Source organism: Lonchura striata, chromosome 16, assembly GCF_046129695.1.
Source record: "Lonchura striata isolate bLonStr1 chromosome 16, bLonStr1.mat, whole genome shotgun sequence".
NCBI lineage: Eukaryota > Metazoa > Chordata > Aves > Passeriformes > Estrildidae > Lonchura > Lonchura striata.
This window is the reverse complement of record NC_134618.1, coordinates 3,605,472-3,620,708: the sequence shown is the minus strand read 5'-3', so window position 1 is coordinate 3,620,708 and position 15,237 is coordinate 3,605,472. Positions and strand designations below refer to the sequence as shown.

The 15,237-nt window shown below is 46.2% G+C and overlaps 1 protein-coding gene across 2 annotated transcripts in view; it reads right to left on the bottom strand.

Moving 5' to 3' along the window:
• CLUAP1 (clusterin associated protein 1) overlaps positions 1–15,237 on the bottom strand; it is a 57,234-nt gene that overhangs the window by 9,458 nt on the left and 32,539 nt on the right. For both annotated transcript variants that reach the window (XM_021540788.2, XM_021540789.2), the window contains exons 9-10: positions 10,956–11,028; positions 933–1,037 (exon numbers count right to left, since the gene is read on the bottom strand). In XM_021540788.2, coding sequence (XP_021396463.1) covers positions 933–1,037; positions 10,956–11,028 — 178 coding nt within the window. The remainder of the gene's footprint in view (positions 1–932; positions 1,038–10,955; positions 11,029–15,237) is intronic.

The following is a 15,237-nucleotide window of genomic DNA, read 5'->3' as shown; positions in this document are numbered from 1 at the left end:
CCTTCCAAAGCTCCAAAACCTGTGTACAAACCTTTCCTTGAGAAATGCCAACGTAAAATATTCCTTAGAGATTATCAGTGTTTCTAGCACTTTTCAATTTTCAAGAAAAACAAAGGAAGGGAGGATTAAAATGCTTGAATGACACTGACTGGAGAGTATCAGCTTCTTTCTCTGGTCTCAGTCAAAGCAGAATTCCCCTCACAAAACCCCCATGTCTGCAGTTTATCTAAGGAACAGCTTCCAGCAGGAGTGGTGGCACATGAAACCCCCACACAGGCACTTCCTCCAGAGCCCAGAGAGGTTTGTGCTGACAGCTCAGAATCCCTCACTGCTCACAAAAAGAACTGCCCTGATTTCCTGGCTGTGCTTGACTCCAGACTAAGCAGAACATTTCCCTCCCACAGACTCACACAGCAGTTCCTTGGAGCTGCCTGTGAGCAGTGGGAGCAGCAGTTGCAGTTGCACTCCCCAGGAAGCAGGAGAGAAGGACAGAAGGACAGAAGGCTCAAATCCCTCCCTGGACCAGCAGTTCAGGTGTGCTCCACCTGTGCCAAGGCAGTGCAGGTGGCTTTACTGACTCACTGAAGGTTTCCCAGCTGAAACAGGTGCCAACAGCTACAGGGAAATAAATGCTTTGCAATGAGAAATGTTATTGCCTCCCTAAGGCTTTGTGCGGAACGGCTTTGGTAATGTGGAAGGCAATACCAAGGCAGGATTTTCCCCACACAGTCATTTTTTCCCCAGTAAATAATCCTGCATTTGCTCCCCTGGAAGCATTGTTTTTTCCACAGGGCTTTAATCCTCCTGCAGCTCCTGAGAGCTGAGCAGTGCCAATGTCCTGAAGGGTGACAGAGGCTTCTTACATTTGCAGCTACTCAGGTAATTCCAGGACATCCTTGTGGCTCAAGGCAGCTCAGGAGGGGTTGGGATACCTGGCAGGAGAGTTTCTGTGCTGATGCGGTGCCTCGTGATCTGCAAATCCCCCTCGCTGTCAGATCCTTCATCCTCCTGGATTTCTATGTCAGAGTCATCATTACCTGGTTAAAAACAAAGCCAGCTGATTAATATCACCCAAAGCAACGCCCAGCCCAGAGCAGCAGCTGGATACAGGAGATGGCAGCAGTTCTACCTTTGCTCAAGCTGAGGAATTGAGAATTCCTGCAGAGAGCACTGGCTCTGCAGGACAGCCCAGGGAATGGCCAATATCCACATCCCAAGGAGAAATCCTTCAGCATGGGAGAGCCAAAGCAGCACTCACTGGAAACAAGAGCCTTGGGACAATCCCAGGCTGTGGCATAAAGGTGCTGTTTAAATGTCCCCTCTGGGCATGAAGAGAAGGTGCTACTTCAGCAAGTGACTGAAAGATAAAACTCTTTGAAAAGCATTTGGGAAGTGTGTGTTTATTATTCTGGTTTTACCCTGACACCAGCAATGTCAAAACACATATCCTTGGACTATTTGCCTTTCATTTAATTCTATATGAGCACAGTTCCACATCCCCAGATGCAGGAATGCAGCTCCAGCCAAACCTAAGATGCTGGAGAGACAGGGAAGCTTCCAAAGACCAGGAACTTCTTCAGATATTTTCATCATCTGCCCTTGTTTCCTTCTCCCCACCCAAAGCAGAGTTCCCAGTCCAGTGCCAGGACAAACCCAACAGGACCTCATGGGAGGACCCAGCACAGCAACATTTGCTGCTGATTACTTAGAGAAAATAGGCAATTCTTTCCCAGGTACATTTAATTACACACATGTCCAAACTGAAAATGGAAATAACTACTTTAATTAGGATTAGTAATGAGCTGACACATCTTGGCAGTATTTAATTATCTAACAATATACAAATATTAGATGTTTTTCCATCCCTTTTTCACTGCAATATTAAGTTAATGAGAAAATAATAATGGCAAGGGAAGTATCTGCCAGCCTGGTAAGATTAAAAGGCTCCAGCAGAGTTAGCTACAATTTCTATTTGCACTTTCTTCTTTGGCAGGTGAGGGAATCACTCGCTGCTGTGTGACCTGGATGCTGTTTCTGTTTGCCTGGCATTTAGGAAACTGAGGTTTTGTTCAGCCTGGCATGGGCAAACTCCTTGGGAGGAGCCACATGGAGCTTAGAAAGGACTGAAGTTTGTGCTCAATATATTAAAGAATAAACTTATCATAACTGAGATGGCTCTTAGTTCTACTAAAATGCCCTCATTCTTATTTTGTGGGTTTTTTTTTCCTTCTCACTTGGTTATTTATTTTATTTTTAGCAGCAATTTCTCTCTTTCAGGCTTTGTCATTCCTGTTAGGCAGCAGCACTGCCAGGAGCTGAGGGTGCTGCAGGGAGCCCACTGATTACTTGGCCAAAGCTTTCCCATTCCATGCCCATTTGTGCTTCCTGCTCTTGTCTGGGATCTCCTGAGCATGAGCTGCCAGCTGGGCAGGGTTGGGTGGGATATGGGGAAGAAATTCTCCCCTGTGCCTTTAAAAAGCCTGGATTCAAGCCAAATGAGAATAAAAATGCATCACCTGAAATCCCAGCATGTCATGGAATGGTTGGGCTGGGACGAGACCTCAAAGCCCATTTTGTTCCACCCCTGCCATATCCAGGGACACCTTCCACTGTCCCAGGGTGCCCCAAACCCCATCCAGCCTGGCCTTGGGCACTGCCAGGGATCCAGGGACAGCCACAGCTGCTCTGGAGCACCCTGTGCCAGGGCCTGCCCACCCTCCCAGGGAACAATTCCTTCCCAATAACCACAGTCCAGCAGTTTTCCTGCTGAGTTGTGACTTTGAAATAAATCCTGTTATGGATCCATGGCACGAGTTTGGGTTTTCCTTGACCAGCCTGGCTGCAATCCTGGAGCACAGAGCCCAGCTCGGAGCATCACTGCAGTGAACTCATGCCAGAGGCTCAGAGAAGTGACAGCTGCAAATTCAGCAATATCAAAGTTCCTGCCTCCAAGCCTCCTGCTCTCTCCTGAAAAGACATGAAGCAGCTTTTTCATTCCCCAAAACCAAATCCACTGCTGCAGTCCAGCCCAAGGGCTGCTATCTCCAAGCCCAGCTCTGCCCATGTACAATCTGAGTGACCAGCTGAGCTGAACTGTGCTGAGCCTAAATCCCAAGGACACAGAACCAGAGCACAGTGCTAAAAAATTATCCAAATACACAAGAGAAAGAGAAGCTGAGTATAGGCTTCCTATGAGGATTAAATTAAACACTAGCCCAGCCCAGTGTCACCTGTCCTAGGCGGGGTTCCACACTCTACACCCTCTGTGCCCAGCTTTCACCAAAATATTCTTGGTATTCATAAGAAGTGACAGCTCAGAAAGTTTCATTTAACAACATGCAAAAAGATTTACTGCCCTAGAGGAAGCCACTATCTCTTTTGTGTGTCACTGCACAGACAACTACAATTTTGTAGAGACAAGGAACATTCCTTGTGAAAAAAACAGATTTTTCTCAGGATCAGCATAAAGCAATGAAGATAATCAACCACAGCACCACAAATTGCCATGTGCTTGTACATGGAGTACAGAACTCACTGAATGGAGCTGGCTTATGAGATTTATATGGGTTTACATGAGGATTATTGAAATTCTCTCAACAGACTTATTTATTATTATTCAACAATCCATGTGCCCCAATTGAGGCCAAGCTGGCAGCTTCCAGAGGCTTCAGACTGAGGCTTTAAGAAGCTCTTGTATTTTTATTATGAAAAGGTAATCAGCAGAACTAGTCTGTAAATTGTGCTGAGCCCATCTTGCCACTGCTATGATTACCCCTGCTGCACAGGAAACACTCCAAATATCAGCCTGAGAGAGGATATACTGGGATTTTAAACCCCACTTGCCTTTCATTCCAACATTTCTATTCCATAAATGTGGGTTTCAGTCAACTAAATTAGTTTCCTTTAAAGCTGTCCAGACACAAAAAATACACCCTGGTTCCACTGATCTCCAAAAGTGGGATTTTGTTCCTGCTCCCACTGCTCCCAGAAAAAACGCCAGAGCTGATACCTAGACAGATAATACTACATTGAAATGATTTAATTTCTGGTAATTTGCAATGATTGAAGGAAAAGCACCATGACTTAATAACTTAGCAGTGATCTCATTGCAGATTTGGTAGTTTGCATCAATATTCAAGTAAAGGTATCCAGCTGTAAAATAAGAAGTTACTGTGGTGAGGATAATGAGCTCAGTGGCCACTGTTTATTGATAAGCTCTGGAATTAGCTGTAAGTGCTGTGCAGTGTGTCCAATTTCATCAGAAAATCACTGCCTTGCAAACACAGGCACTGGCTCCACAGCAATTACTGCACCCAACAGGAGGCTGGTTTTGGTGAGAAAACATCATCAGAATAATCAAATGGGCTACTGACTGACGTTCTGCCCCCCTTAGCCCCCCGAATTATCAGGCTAGCCCAGAGATCTGAGGCTTTGAGGGGAGGAGTATCAGGAGATGGCAAAGATTCCCAAAAGAGGCTCTTACCCTGATATATGTTGGTTCAGCTATCTTTATTCTGTGGTGTACAAGGGGAGAGTGGGGCAAAAGAGCGTGAACAGGAAATGTCAGGGGTTTATCTACACTTTGGACAGGGTGGGCTTCCCTGGCTTTCTGCCAACCCCACTGGGGCAGGAAGGAGGGGTCCAGGGTTATCAGAGTCACAGGGGCCCGGGGAAGGGGGCACAGAGTGCCCATGAGCTCACTGTAACAACTGACAGCCACTTGATCCCAAATGAAACCCAGTTAATAAATAGCATGAAATTAGGGAACAGCAAAACCCAAAGGGGGTGGGACTGGGGTTTTTGATGTGCTGAAGGAGACTGAAGCCCAGTGCCCAGTGAAAGCCTCAGCTCTGCTGAACTCATCCTATTGTCACACCAAACCCCCACCACCAGGCTCTGGATCAGCCTGCACACTCCTAAACCTACAGCTCTGCAGTCTGAAGGAAAAGAAAGGCTTGGGTAGAAAAACATCTGGAGGGAAGGTCCTCTGTCCTTAGCACAAACTGAGATCTCATCCCATCTCTAAGAATTCAGCCAGGTACTGAGAGCTACTGAGCAAGGGCCAGATGTGAGGAACTGCTGGGAATTCCATGGAAAACTTGGATGTTCAGGCTGTGCAGACACAACTGGGCAGTAACAGCAACATACAGCAACAACAAGGTTGCAGAAGTAGCTCTAAGTGCACTTATTTACCTTGCATGGTCATTTTAAAGTCACAGAATTATGGAATAATTTGGGTTGCAAGGGACTTTATCCCACTCCAGCCCTGCCATGGGCAGGGACACCTTCCCCTAACCCAGGCTGCTCCAAGTGCATCCAGCCTGGTCTATCTACAGATCCAAATGCCCAATTTATCAGTGAGGATCATTAACCACTGCCTGGGGAACCAATAGGTGTCAGACACTTGAAATAATTAAAATTAACTCAGAATGACAAGCTCCACTTAAACTGGGATTTGGAGTCTTAGCAGGAGTGAGCAGTTAGGTTATTTTTGGGCCTATTTGATAAAGAGGTCGTATTTGGTGACCAGAACTATTTCTAACAGTCTTACAAGCCAAAAACCCATCCAAGCACTATTAAATTAGGTAATGAATTTGCAATTATCCAACAAGCACCACACAAAGCTCCTGTGGACCAGTTCCAAGTGTCTCTTAAGAAGATGGATGGCCCAGGCACCAGTAAAATAATCCAGGAATCATCCAGGAGTCATCCCTCCAATCCCACAGCTGCTGCAATGGGGCTTTTCTGTCTGCTGGCAGATTTTAAAGCAAGAGCTCTGGAGCAGAAAGGGTGCACCCAGGAGCATCAGTTAAATCCTGTGGTTATTGCTGAGTTAGATTCAAGTAGTGCAGATTTCCAAATGCTGGGGAAATTAATGTTTATTCATTCTACAGACCAAGCAAGAGGATGCACGATGGACTGACTGAAGCAGCACAACAGGAAGTGGCAGAGTCAATGAAAATTTCAGTTTTACAGCAAATACTTCTGTGTATTTAAATTAATCCTGGGCACAACATTGGCCAAAAGAAATAAATATCTTAAAAAATCCAAAGCATTTATATTTGATACTTCCAAACCAAAATATTTTAGTTTTTAAAAATATAGTTCATATATATTTCTACAAGAAAGGTGGAGAGAGACTTTAGAGAAGGGCCTGGAGTGCCAGGACAACAGGGAATGGCTTCCCACTGCCAGAGGGCAGGGATGGGTGGGATATTGGGAAGGAATTGTTCCCTGGGAGGGTGGGCAGGCCCTGGCACAGGGTGCCCAGAGCAGCTGTGGATGCCCCTGGAGCCCTGGCAGTGCCCAAGGCCAGGCTGGATGGGGCTTGGAGCAACCTGAGACAGTGGAAGGTGTCCCTGCCCATGGCAGGGGTGGCACTGGATGAGCTTTAAGGTCCCTTCCAGCTCAAACCACACTGAGATTCTGTGATTCTGCACTGTCTTCTTTTAAACTGGTAAGTCATTGAAGAATGTGAGAAAATGCATTGTAAATAGTGTGTAAAGAAAAAGAAAGACCTGTAAATGCAATATGCTAAAAAGTCTGAAAAAATCTTTCAGTCTAGAAACATCCCAAGTTGTTCCTTATTACTCAAGAAAATTTTTACAATTTTGGATAAACCTGAGGAAATAAATGGAATTTCTGCTGTGGTCAGTGACCTTCCTTGGCATCTCCTCTCACACAATCCAGTACCAGAGCATCCCACACCTGACAGCAGAGCTATCTCCAGCCTTCCCCCAGGCAGTGTCTGATTCACTGTTTTAAGTGTCACTTTGCCATTAACAAATAACCAAGCCCTGAGTTTCAGGTAGTTGGCTTTGTTACATGGCACCAGTCCTGGATGTGGCACAGGGGCAGCAGATGTGTGAGAAACCCTGCCTGGATCAGCCTCTCTAAGAGCACCTTCTGCCAAGCAAAGATTAGAAAATAACCCAGCAACTTCCTCCCTGCTCAGCACAAAAGACATTTTTATATTGCTGCAAATACTTAATTATGTGTATTTTCATCAGGTAGATAATTTTCAGAGCCTGATCTGTAGCAAGAGTTCAAAATCTTTATGTTGTTTAAGAACAGTATTTCAGACAATTTAGTGTTGTTTTTTTTTTTTTTTTAGTGCAGTGGTTTTATAGAGCTGCTCTGTCAGAGAGAAAAGGAAAAAGAAATAATAATAAAAAAAAGAACCAGACTGTTGATCAGTAACAGTAAGCAGTTCAACAGTTTTGCCAGTTTTATGTCAGTACCATAGCCATGGCATGGACTTTTTTTATTCTTAACACAGACCTGCACAACCCAACGTCTGTCCCACAGCTCTCCTCTCCTATATGAGGAACAGGATTTAGCCTTCTCAGCTTGAAACTCAACTGAGAGCTGTCCAAAACTCCTGCAGCTTCATTGCAGAGAGAAATGAAGTGTTAATTTGGAACCCTTCTCACCAAATTAGCAGGGGATAAGGTCAGGGCATGCAGACAATCAGAGAGCTGATCAATGCTGTGGGTATAACAGGCTCACAGGGCAGAGAGAATGCTGTCATCAATTAATGGCAACAAATTCATCACCACCTGCCAGCCCACGCTGTTGGAAAGGCTTCATGAAGTGTTGTGCAGCTCCCAAAGGCACAGTGTTAACAGAGGGAGAGAGGCTGCCCTGTTCCTTCCATGGCACTGAACCTGCTCCTGGCAGGATCTGCCAGGCAGCCCTGGCACAGAGGGAGAAGCAGCCAGCCCTGCACTGAGCAGAGAAGGAGCTCGTCCCTCCAGCTCCAGAACCTGCTCTGGCAGCAACACCAAGGCAGAGCAGGGCCTGCTTCAACCCTCCTGGTGTCTGCTGGCTTGAACGCCCAGACAACAAAGTCCAAAGTTTCCAAACCAACTGAAGATGGAATGCAACTTTGGATAAAACAACATTGCTTTGTGTGGGGGGCATTACTCAAAAATATTGAAGTTATTTAGCAGGGTCTGAGGTGACAGGGCAAGGAGGGATGGTTTTAAACTGAAGGAAGGTCAATTTAGACAAAAAACTGGGAAGGAATTGTTCCCTGGGAGGGTGGGCAGACCCTGGCACAGGGTACCCAGAGCACTGAGGCTGCCCCTGGATCCCTGGCAGTGCCCAAGGCCAGGATGGATGGGGCTTGGAGCAGCCTGGGACAGTGGAAGGTGATCCTGCCCACAGCAGGGGCTGGAATGGGATGAGCTTTTAGCCCCCTTCCCACCCAAAGCAGTCTGGGATTCTATGAAATATTTCTCCCTCTAAAAACCTGCTTCAGAAAGATGTTTCTGATGGTGAAGTCCTTCTTTACTCTTCCGTGTCACTGGCTCCCTCCAGGGCACGTCCTCTCTCAGGACCAAGCAGCACCCAAAATCCAAACAGCTGAAAGGCTGAATCCTCAGGCAGGCAGCACCTCACAGCATTTCCTCACCGTGCTCACAGCAGGCCTGATAAAAGCACTGCCAGATGCAGCTGCAAGTCCCTTGGGATTTGTGGGAATCCAGAGCTTCCCTCTGGCTCCCTGGCTGGATGAATTACAAGCTCTGAGTGTTTGATATAAGTCATAATTAAGTGTGGCACGGGTGCAAAAGTAAAATTTTAGGTTTCTAGATAAGGGGTTCAAAGGGGACAAGATGGAGGAAATTGGGTGTGCCTCGTCCTTTTTCTCCTTCTTCATGCCCTCCATGTCTCACTGTGGTGTTGGCATTTTTCTGTTGGTTCAGGCTGGGGACACACTGTCCAACGTAGGTGACAGATATTGGCACGTTATTGTAAATGCAGCCCAGGGAGTTTCTGGTATTTAATGTTTGTCACATCCCACTGAGGGCAGAGCCCCACACGCTGCTCTGCAGGACAGAGCTGGGCAGGGCAGCAGAACATGTTAGAGATAAACTGAATAAACAACCTTGAAACCAGCACAGACCAATTATGGCTTCTGCTTTGGCAACTGGGCAGAAAGAGACTTTCTACAACCTCGGAATCATCAATACCTCAGATTCTGACAGGGAATCCTCTGCATCCCCCAGGTGATGCCTGTTCCTGCTGTGAGCTGCAGGACCAACCTTGGGGGAGGCTGGGCAGGCAAAGCTGCTCAGAGGTGCTGAGCCCATCCTGCTGCTCTGCCTTTGTTTCCTCTTGTGCCAAATGTGCATTTTCTCTTTGCTGAGGATTAACAGAGCTGATCTGTAAACAAACTGTGCCATAGAGGAACCAACTCCTGCATTCTCAGCAAATCTCTTGGGTTTGAGTTGTTTAAAGGGCAGCATTTAATTAACAACGAGAGGAGGGGGGGTCTGCTCTAAGGGGAGAGCCCAGGTTGTCAAGTGTGAACAGAGTGAGGATTTGGGGAACTTTACAACATTGTATTAATTAACTTCTGTGCTCCTGACTGGAAAACAGCCCGGACAGCCAAATTTCCTGTCTCAGCTCCACCCCTGCAGAGCTTCACAGACAAAGACAGGGTGGAGCTGACAGAGATGAGATGATTTGCCAAGGTGATGGGACAGGCAATAAATGAGTCTGCTCTAGAAAGCAGGATCCTGGTGCTCTTCTCACTAGAATAAATGCTAATTATGACAATTAAGTTCTTGAATTAAGATGTATTATGGTAATATTTGAGGTCATTAAAAGTAATAATCACATTCTTAGGTGGCAGTTAAATCAGTTACTAAAAGGCAAAGTTCCTTTTATTTCAGACATGGAAAGTGACAGAAAAGTTTTCCAGCTGAAAATCCACACGCAGGGACAAAGCAGGGCAGCAAATTTTCATATTATACCTTACACTGCCTATTATTCGTGACTGATGTCCACCTCCTTGTTGAACATTTTTACCCCAAAAACTCTCAGACAGTAGGACTTGGACTTTTTAATGCAAATAAATCCTTGAAATAATTCCACAATCTTGTAATTTACGTTACAAATCCTGTATTTCACTTGGGCAGAAATCAGTGAATTTCCTCTTCCATGAGTTTGCTCTGAAAATTTCAGTCACCAAACTGTGAAGGGCAACTTTTATGTCTTTACTCAGTTTCAGCTGTCATGAACTCTCCCTCTGATCCTGAGAATTAACTTTCCTCCTAGTTTCTCCAAGTATCAAATAAAAATGCACACACTGCAACATTAAATTCCCAGGGGTACTTCATGATCAAGTTCTGGCTGGTGTTTGGCTCAAAATGAGCAGTATCTCGTTTGTGAGCTTTCTACAATCTCAAGAGGTCATTAATCCTTTCCGATCCTAATTAAGAAGTGGTTCAGGAAAAAAAAAATAGAAAAAAAACCCCAAATTTTAACTGCATTCCCATTTTGCAGGTACGTTAGAATCAAACAAATGCAGGGAGGCAAATGTGGATCCTATTGAGAAGATTGATGACAGTAGAGAGGATTTTTAGCTGTGAGTTTTCATCTGGGAAAGTTCTGATGTGTCATAAAGAATCACTGTGAACACAGAACCAAGCTGGGGCCAGAAAGGACACTCTGGTTTTGCAGGACACCCCAGCAAGTGTGTGATGAGGCACAAACCAGCAGGACCACTCACCTCCATGGAGCATTTGGCTGAGAAGAATCCTCTGTCCAAATCTGCTCTTAAGCCAGCAACCCCCTGGTGCTGGGACCAGTCTGTGTCCCCAGTCAGTCCAGGCAGGGCTGGGAACAGTAAAATAAAGCCTGAACCTGCTCTGGGATTGCCCAGGATTCAGTGGCTGAGTGTGGCCATTCCTCAGCTCTGCAGGGGGAACATTCCCGGGGAACATTCCACAGAGGAACATTTCCCTGAGGAACATTCCACAGGAACATTTCCCACAGGAACATTTCACTGCTGCCCTTTAAAATTGCCATTAATTCCACTTGTTCTGCCCCTGCCTGCTGACTCTAGCATCACCCCACATCCCCTTGTAAGTGGACACTTACACATGGAGTAGGCAGCACTTAGCAACTCCTCTGCTACTACAAGAGGTGAAGGAAATCCCACTTACCTCCACTCTTCAGCAGGTGCTGCTCCTCCTCCTTCAGCCTGTTCTGGATCAGACGTAGCATGTTGGCTGCTTCCTGCAAGAGGAGGAGAGAGATGCCTTGGAAAAGCTGCCACAGGGAGAATGGGACTAGAAACTCTCATAAAATTCCCTGTTTTATGGAAAAACAGGTCTGATTTGAAACATGGAGCTTCTGCTTACTTTGTGAGGGCCAGGATGTAAAGCCAGGTCAACCAGTGCACTGAAATTCAACCTTACACCCCCACTGGGTACAGCAGCACTTATCCCATGGAAAATTAAATTTATTGTCTCCATGCCACAGAACATGACTGGTGTTGCTTTGAAAAGCAGACTTTGGTGCTGTTTTCAGCCCACAGTCACCAGAACTGGTTTGTGAAATGACTGCACTTCCTAACACACATCCAAACCAGAAAGAATGCACATCTTCCCAAGCTCCAAACAAAACTGGAACAAAGAACCCTATCAATGAGCTGGAAAGGTACAGCCATTATTTATTATACCACTCTGGTGCAAAGGAGAACCAACCAAATGAAGGTCAGTGACACTAAAAAGTCCCAGAATGGGACCATTCTAGTCCATTTTTAATAACATTTAGTTTAAATTTGGGTAATGCTAATGGTGAAGAGCAAATTAAACATGATAGAGTAGGTGAGATATGAATGCACAGAATCAGGCATAGCCAGAACCCACAAGAACAGGTGGCAACAGCTGATAGAAGATTTAGGCACAAATTTTGCTAATTTTAGTCTCCAATTCCAGTCAGGCAGAGGAAAGTTAATTAACTGTGGACTGAAATAAGATTTCTCTGAGCCTTTGATTTTTCTATGCAAAATATGATTATAATTAAAAGCACCAGTTGCTCTGATGTGATCAGACCTCCACACTTGCAGTGCACTTGTGGGAAGGAAATGTGCACTCAGCTGGAATATCCAGGGGACAGAGGGAAGAAAGTAGGAAGAACGTGCAATGTGGAGTGGAGCACAAGCTCTTGAGACTTTCATGTAGAAATGTGTTTCCATAAGTATGGAAGCTGAGAAAGGAACCTCCAAAGCCCACCCAGCATATGAGGAAGTTGCTGGAAATTCAGGCCTGGGGACAGACTGGAATGGTCCAACAAAACTGGGCATAAATATCTGTCCTGGGAATTGAAATTGATGCTGGAAAAATTTGCAGGGAAGATGTTTCCAAGTGGAAGTGATGTGTCACCTGCAGCTGGTGAGAAACACAGCTCAGTGCCTCTCTCAAGGAAACAAATCCTGATCCAAAAATCTGCTTTGGACAGTCACACAAACTGCTCTACAAACTCTCAGTGCTAGCAGAAACAGGAATATTGTTAATGGATGCTTGGGACCAAAGGAAGAACCATGAGAAACTGAGGTGTGACAATGTCCAGGGGGATGAAACAGAAAGGTCAGGATGCCAAATCCCATGGAATGAGACTCTGCAGCAGGAACTTGTCAGAATCTGTGGTATTGATGATTCTGAGATTGTAGAAAGTCTCTGTCTTTCTGCCCCGCTGCCAAAGCAGAAGCCATAATTGGTCTGTGCTGGTTTCCAGGTTGTTTATTCTGTTTATCTCTCACATGTTCTGCTGCCCTGCCCAGCTCTGTCCTGCAGGGCAGCGTGTGGAGCTCTGCCCTCAGTGGGATGTGACAAACATTAAATACCAGAAACTCCCTGGGCTGGATTTACAAGAACGTGCCAATATCTGTCACCTACGTTGGACAGTGTGTCCCCAGCCTGAACCAACAGAAAAATGCCAACACCACAGTGAAACATGGAGGGCATGAAGAAGGAGAAAAAGGATAAGGCACACCCAATTTCCTCCTCTTGTCCCCTTTGGACCCCTAATCTAGAAACCTAAAATTTTACTTTTGCACCCGTGCCACACTTAATTATGACTTATATCAAACACTCAGAGCTTGTAATTCATGCTGTAAGATTGAAAACTCTTTTCCATGGACAGAGATCACAGCCAGTGTCTCTGGGGGCTCTGTCCAGGGGGGTTCCTGAGCCCTGCCAGGGTCCCAGGGCAGCCAGAGGGAAGCCCTGGATTCCCACACAAATGGCATCAACAGGACCACTGCAATCCCCAAACTGATGGGTGCATTCTGCAGGGAAAAGCTAATTCCTGCAGAAACAAGGCAGGGAAAGACACAGGCATGTAACTCATTTCATGTAGACTCAGAACCTTTGAAATACTCTGTGCAGGAAATTGCTCTTCTTTATGATTTCCTTCTTCATGATTAACACTCCACCCCCTCAGTGCCAGCAAAGTCTTTTCAATAATAAAGAAAATTGAAATGTGTGTGGACCTGAGGCAACTCAAGCTAACAGTGTTTCTTTTGGTCATTCCAAAGCCTCCCTCTGCATCAGTAAGTCCCAATATTTCCTCACTGAGCCTCACAATTGCTGTCTTATTTTCCCTTACCTCTTCCTCACAGCCAGCCCTAAGGTTTAAATATGGCCAGTGATTTAAATAAGCCCCTGCTCTGTCCCTAGGACAAATGAATACATGAGGAGTCACCCCCACCTGAATCCCAACCCCACTGGCTGCTGCAGACCTCACAGTGCATACATATGGCAAAAAAAGGAAAAACCAGGATAAAAAGAAAAGGACATTTCCCAAATGTCAGGGAGACAAATTCATAAGCCAAGAAGCACGTTTAGAATGTTCACACAGCAGTGATATAATCAGCACAGACATAATCACTGCCTGGCACTGCAATTCCAGGCACACACGACGACAGCCGAAGGTGGCAATTCCAATTTAGACAAATAAGCAGCTCCCCTGCCCTGCCTCCCTGCTCCTTCCCTTCTCCCACTCCCAGCTCTGAGAAAAGCATTTGTGCAGTGACACAAAAGGAACCTGCTGCAAACTAACCCAGCAAAACAAAATTAAGGCAGGCAAGTTCTCCAGCTCAGCTCAGTTCAGCATGTGCCTACCCAAGGTCCTGACTGGAGGATGGGATGCTGTACCTGTGGGGGAAACAGCAGGGTTAGGAAGATGGGGTTTATGAACTTACACTGTGAGAGAAATGAAGGCTAAAAGAATGTTTACCCATACAAATGAGCCACTTTTCCCCTTCCTCCAGCCTTTCACCTGTGCTGCTGCCTGCAGCTCAGTTGATCTCATTGCAATCCAGCCCAGACACTTAACTGGCAGGAGAAATGTAGTTTTTCTGCTGGCTTAGGTTTCTGAATAACTTGATGCACAGCCGGTCCAATGCCACTGTCAGCCCAAGGGACCTGCTGAGCCTGTGCATCCTCCCTTCCAAAGCAGCCCCTGGCCCCATCCCTGCCACATCCTGCAGAAGCTCATCAAAAACTGCAGCAACAGAAAATGTTTTAAAAGGGCAGCTCCAAACCAGTCAGAGCCATGAGAGCATCAGTGAACTGCTGGTTGCTGTCCTTAGCAAGTGACATCCTCAAAGAGGGAGCAGAAGGAATAGCAATTCAAAAATCTAGAAAGTAAACAGAATTTATCACTTAATGTTTTAGAGCTTTTGAGTGCCTGCAGTCATCAGAGCTGCATTTTTGGGCCTGAGCAGCTGCCACCTTCCATGGTGACACCACCTTAGCAGATGTGATTTATGGCAGCCCAGCCGAGCCCAGCCCGTGCTGATCAGAGCTGTGTTTCTGTTTGAGGCTGTGTGTGATCCAGGCTCCTGAGCTGTGGCAGGGCACAGGAGCTGGGGTGATGGACAGGAACACTGCAGGTGCTTCTGGAACACAGGGGTTGTACCAGGGCCAGGGCTACTCAAGTGTCACATTTCCCTGCAGTGACAGGGTGACAGCTCCATGAAAACAGAGATGTGTTCCTGTGCTCATCACAGGGAACAGCCTGAGTGCCCTGGGATGCTGGATAGGAAGGAGCCACTATTTAAGCCCTGTTCAGTCTCTGCAGTAACCAAAGAGCAGGAGCTGCAGCAGGCAAACCCTGTCTGGATCATCCTCTGCATGTGAATTTTATCAAATGAAGTGGCAGCTCCCACTGGGGAATCACAATGTCAGATCAACACAATGTAAGTACCAATTAACACAAAATCCAAACAAACCTGCCCCTTCAGAGACTCTCAGGGCTTTCAGGGTACCAGGGATTACTGGGGCTGAAAATCCTGCTTTAGGGACAGACAGATGGAAATTCTCCTTCTCTGCCTCCATACATTAATGCAGCCTCTCCTGGGTGTAAATCTGCCCAAAGGAGTATTTTTTGCCAATAGAATTGGGCAGCAAGGCAGGGCTGACACTGAGACCCCCTGAA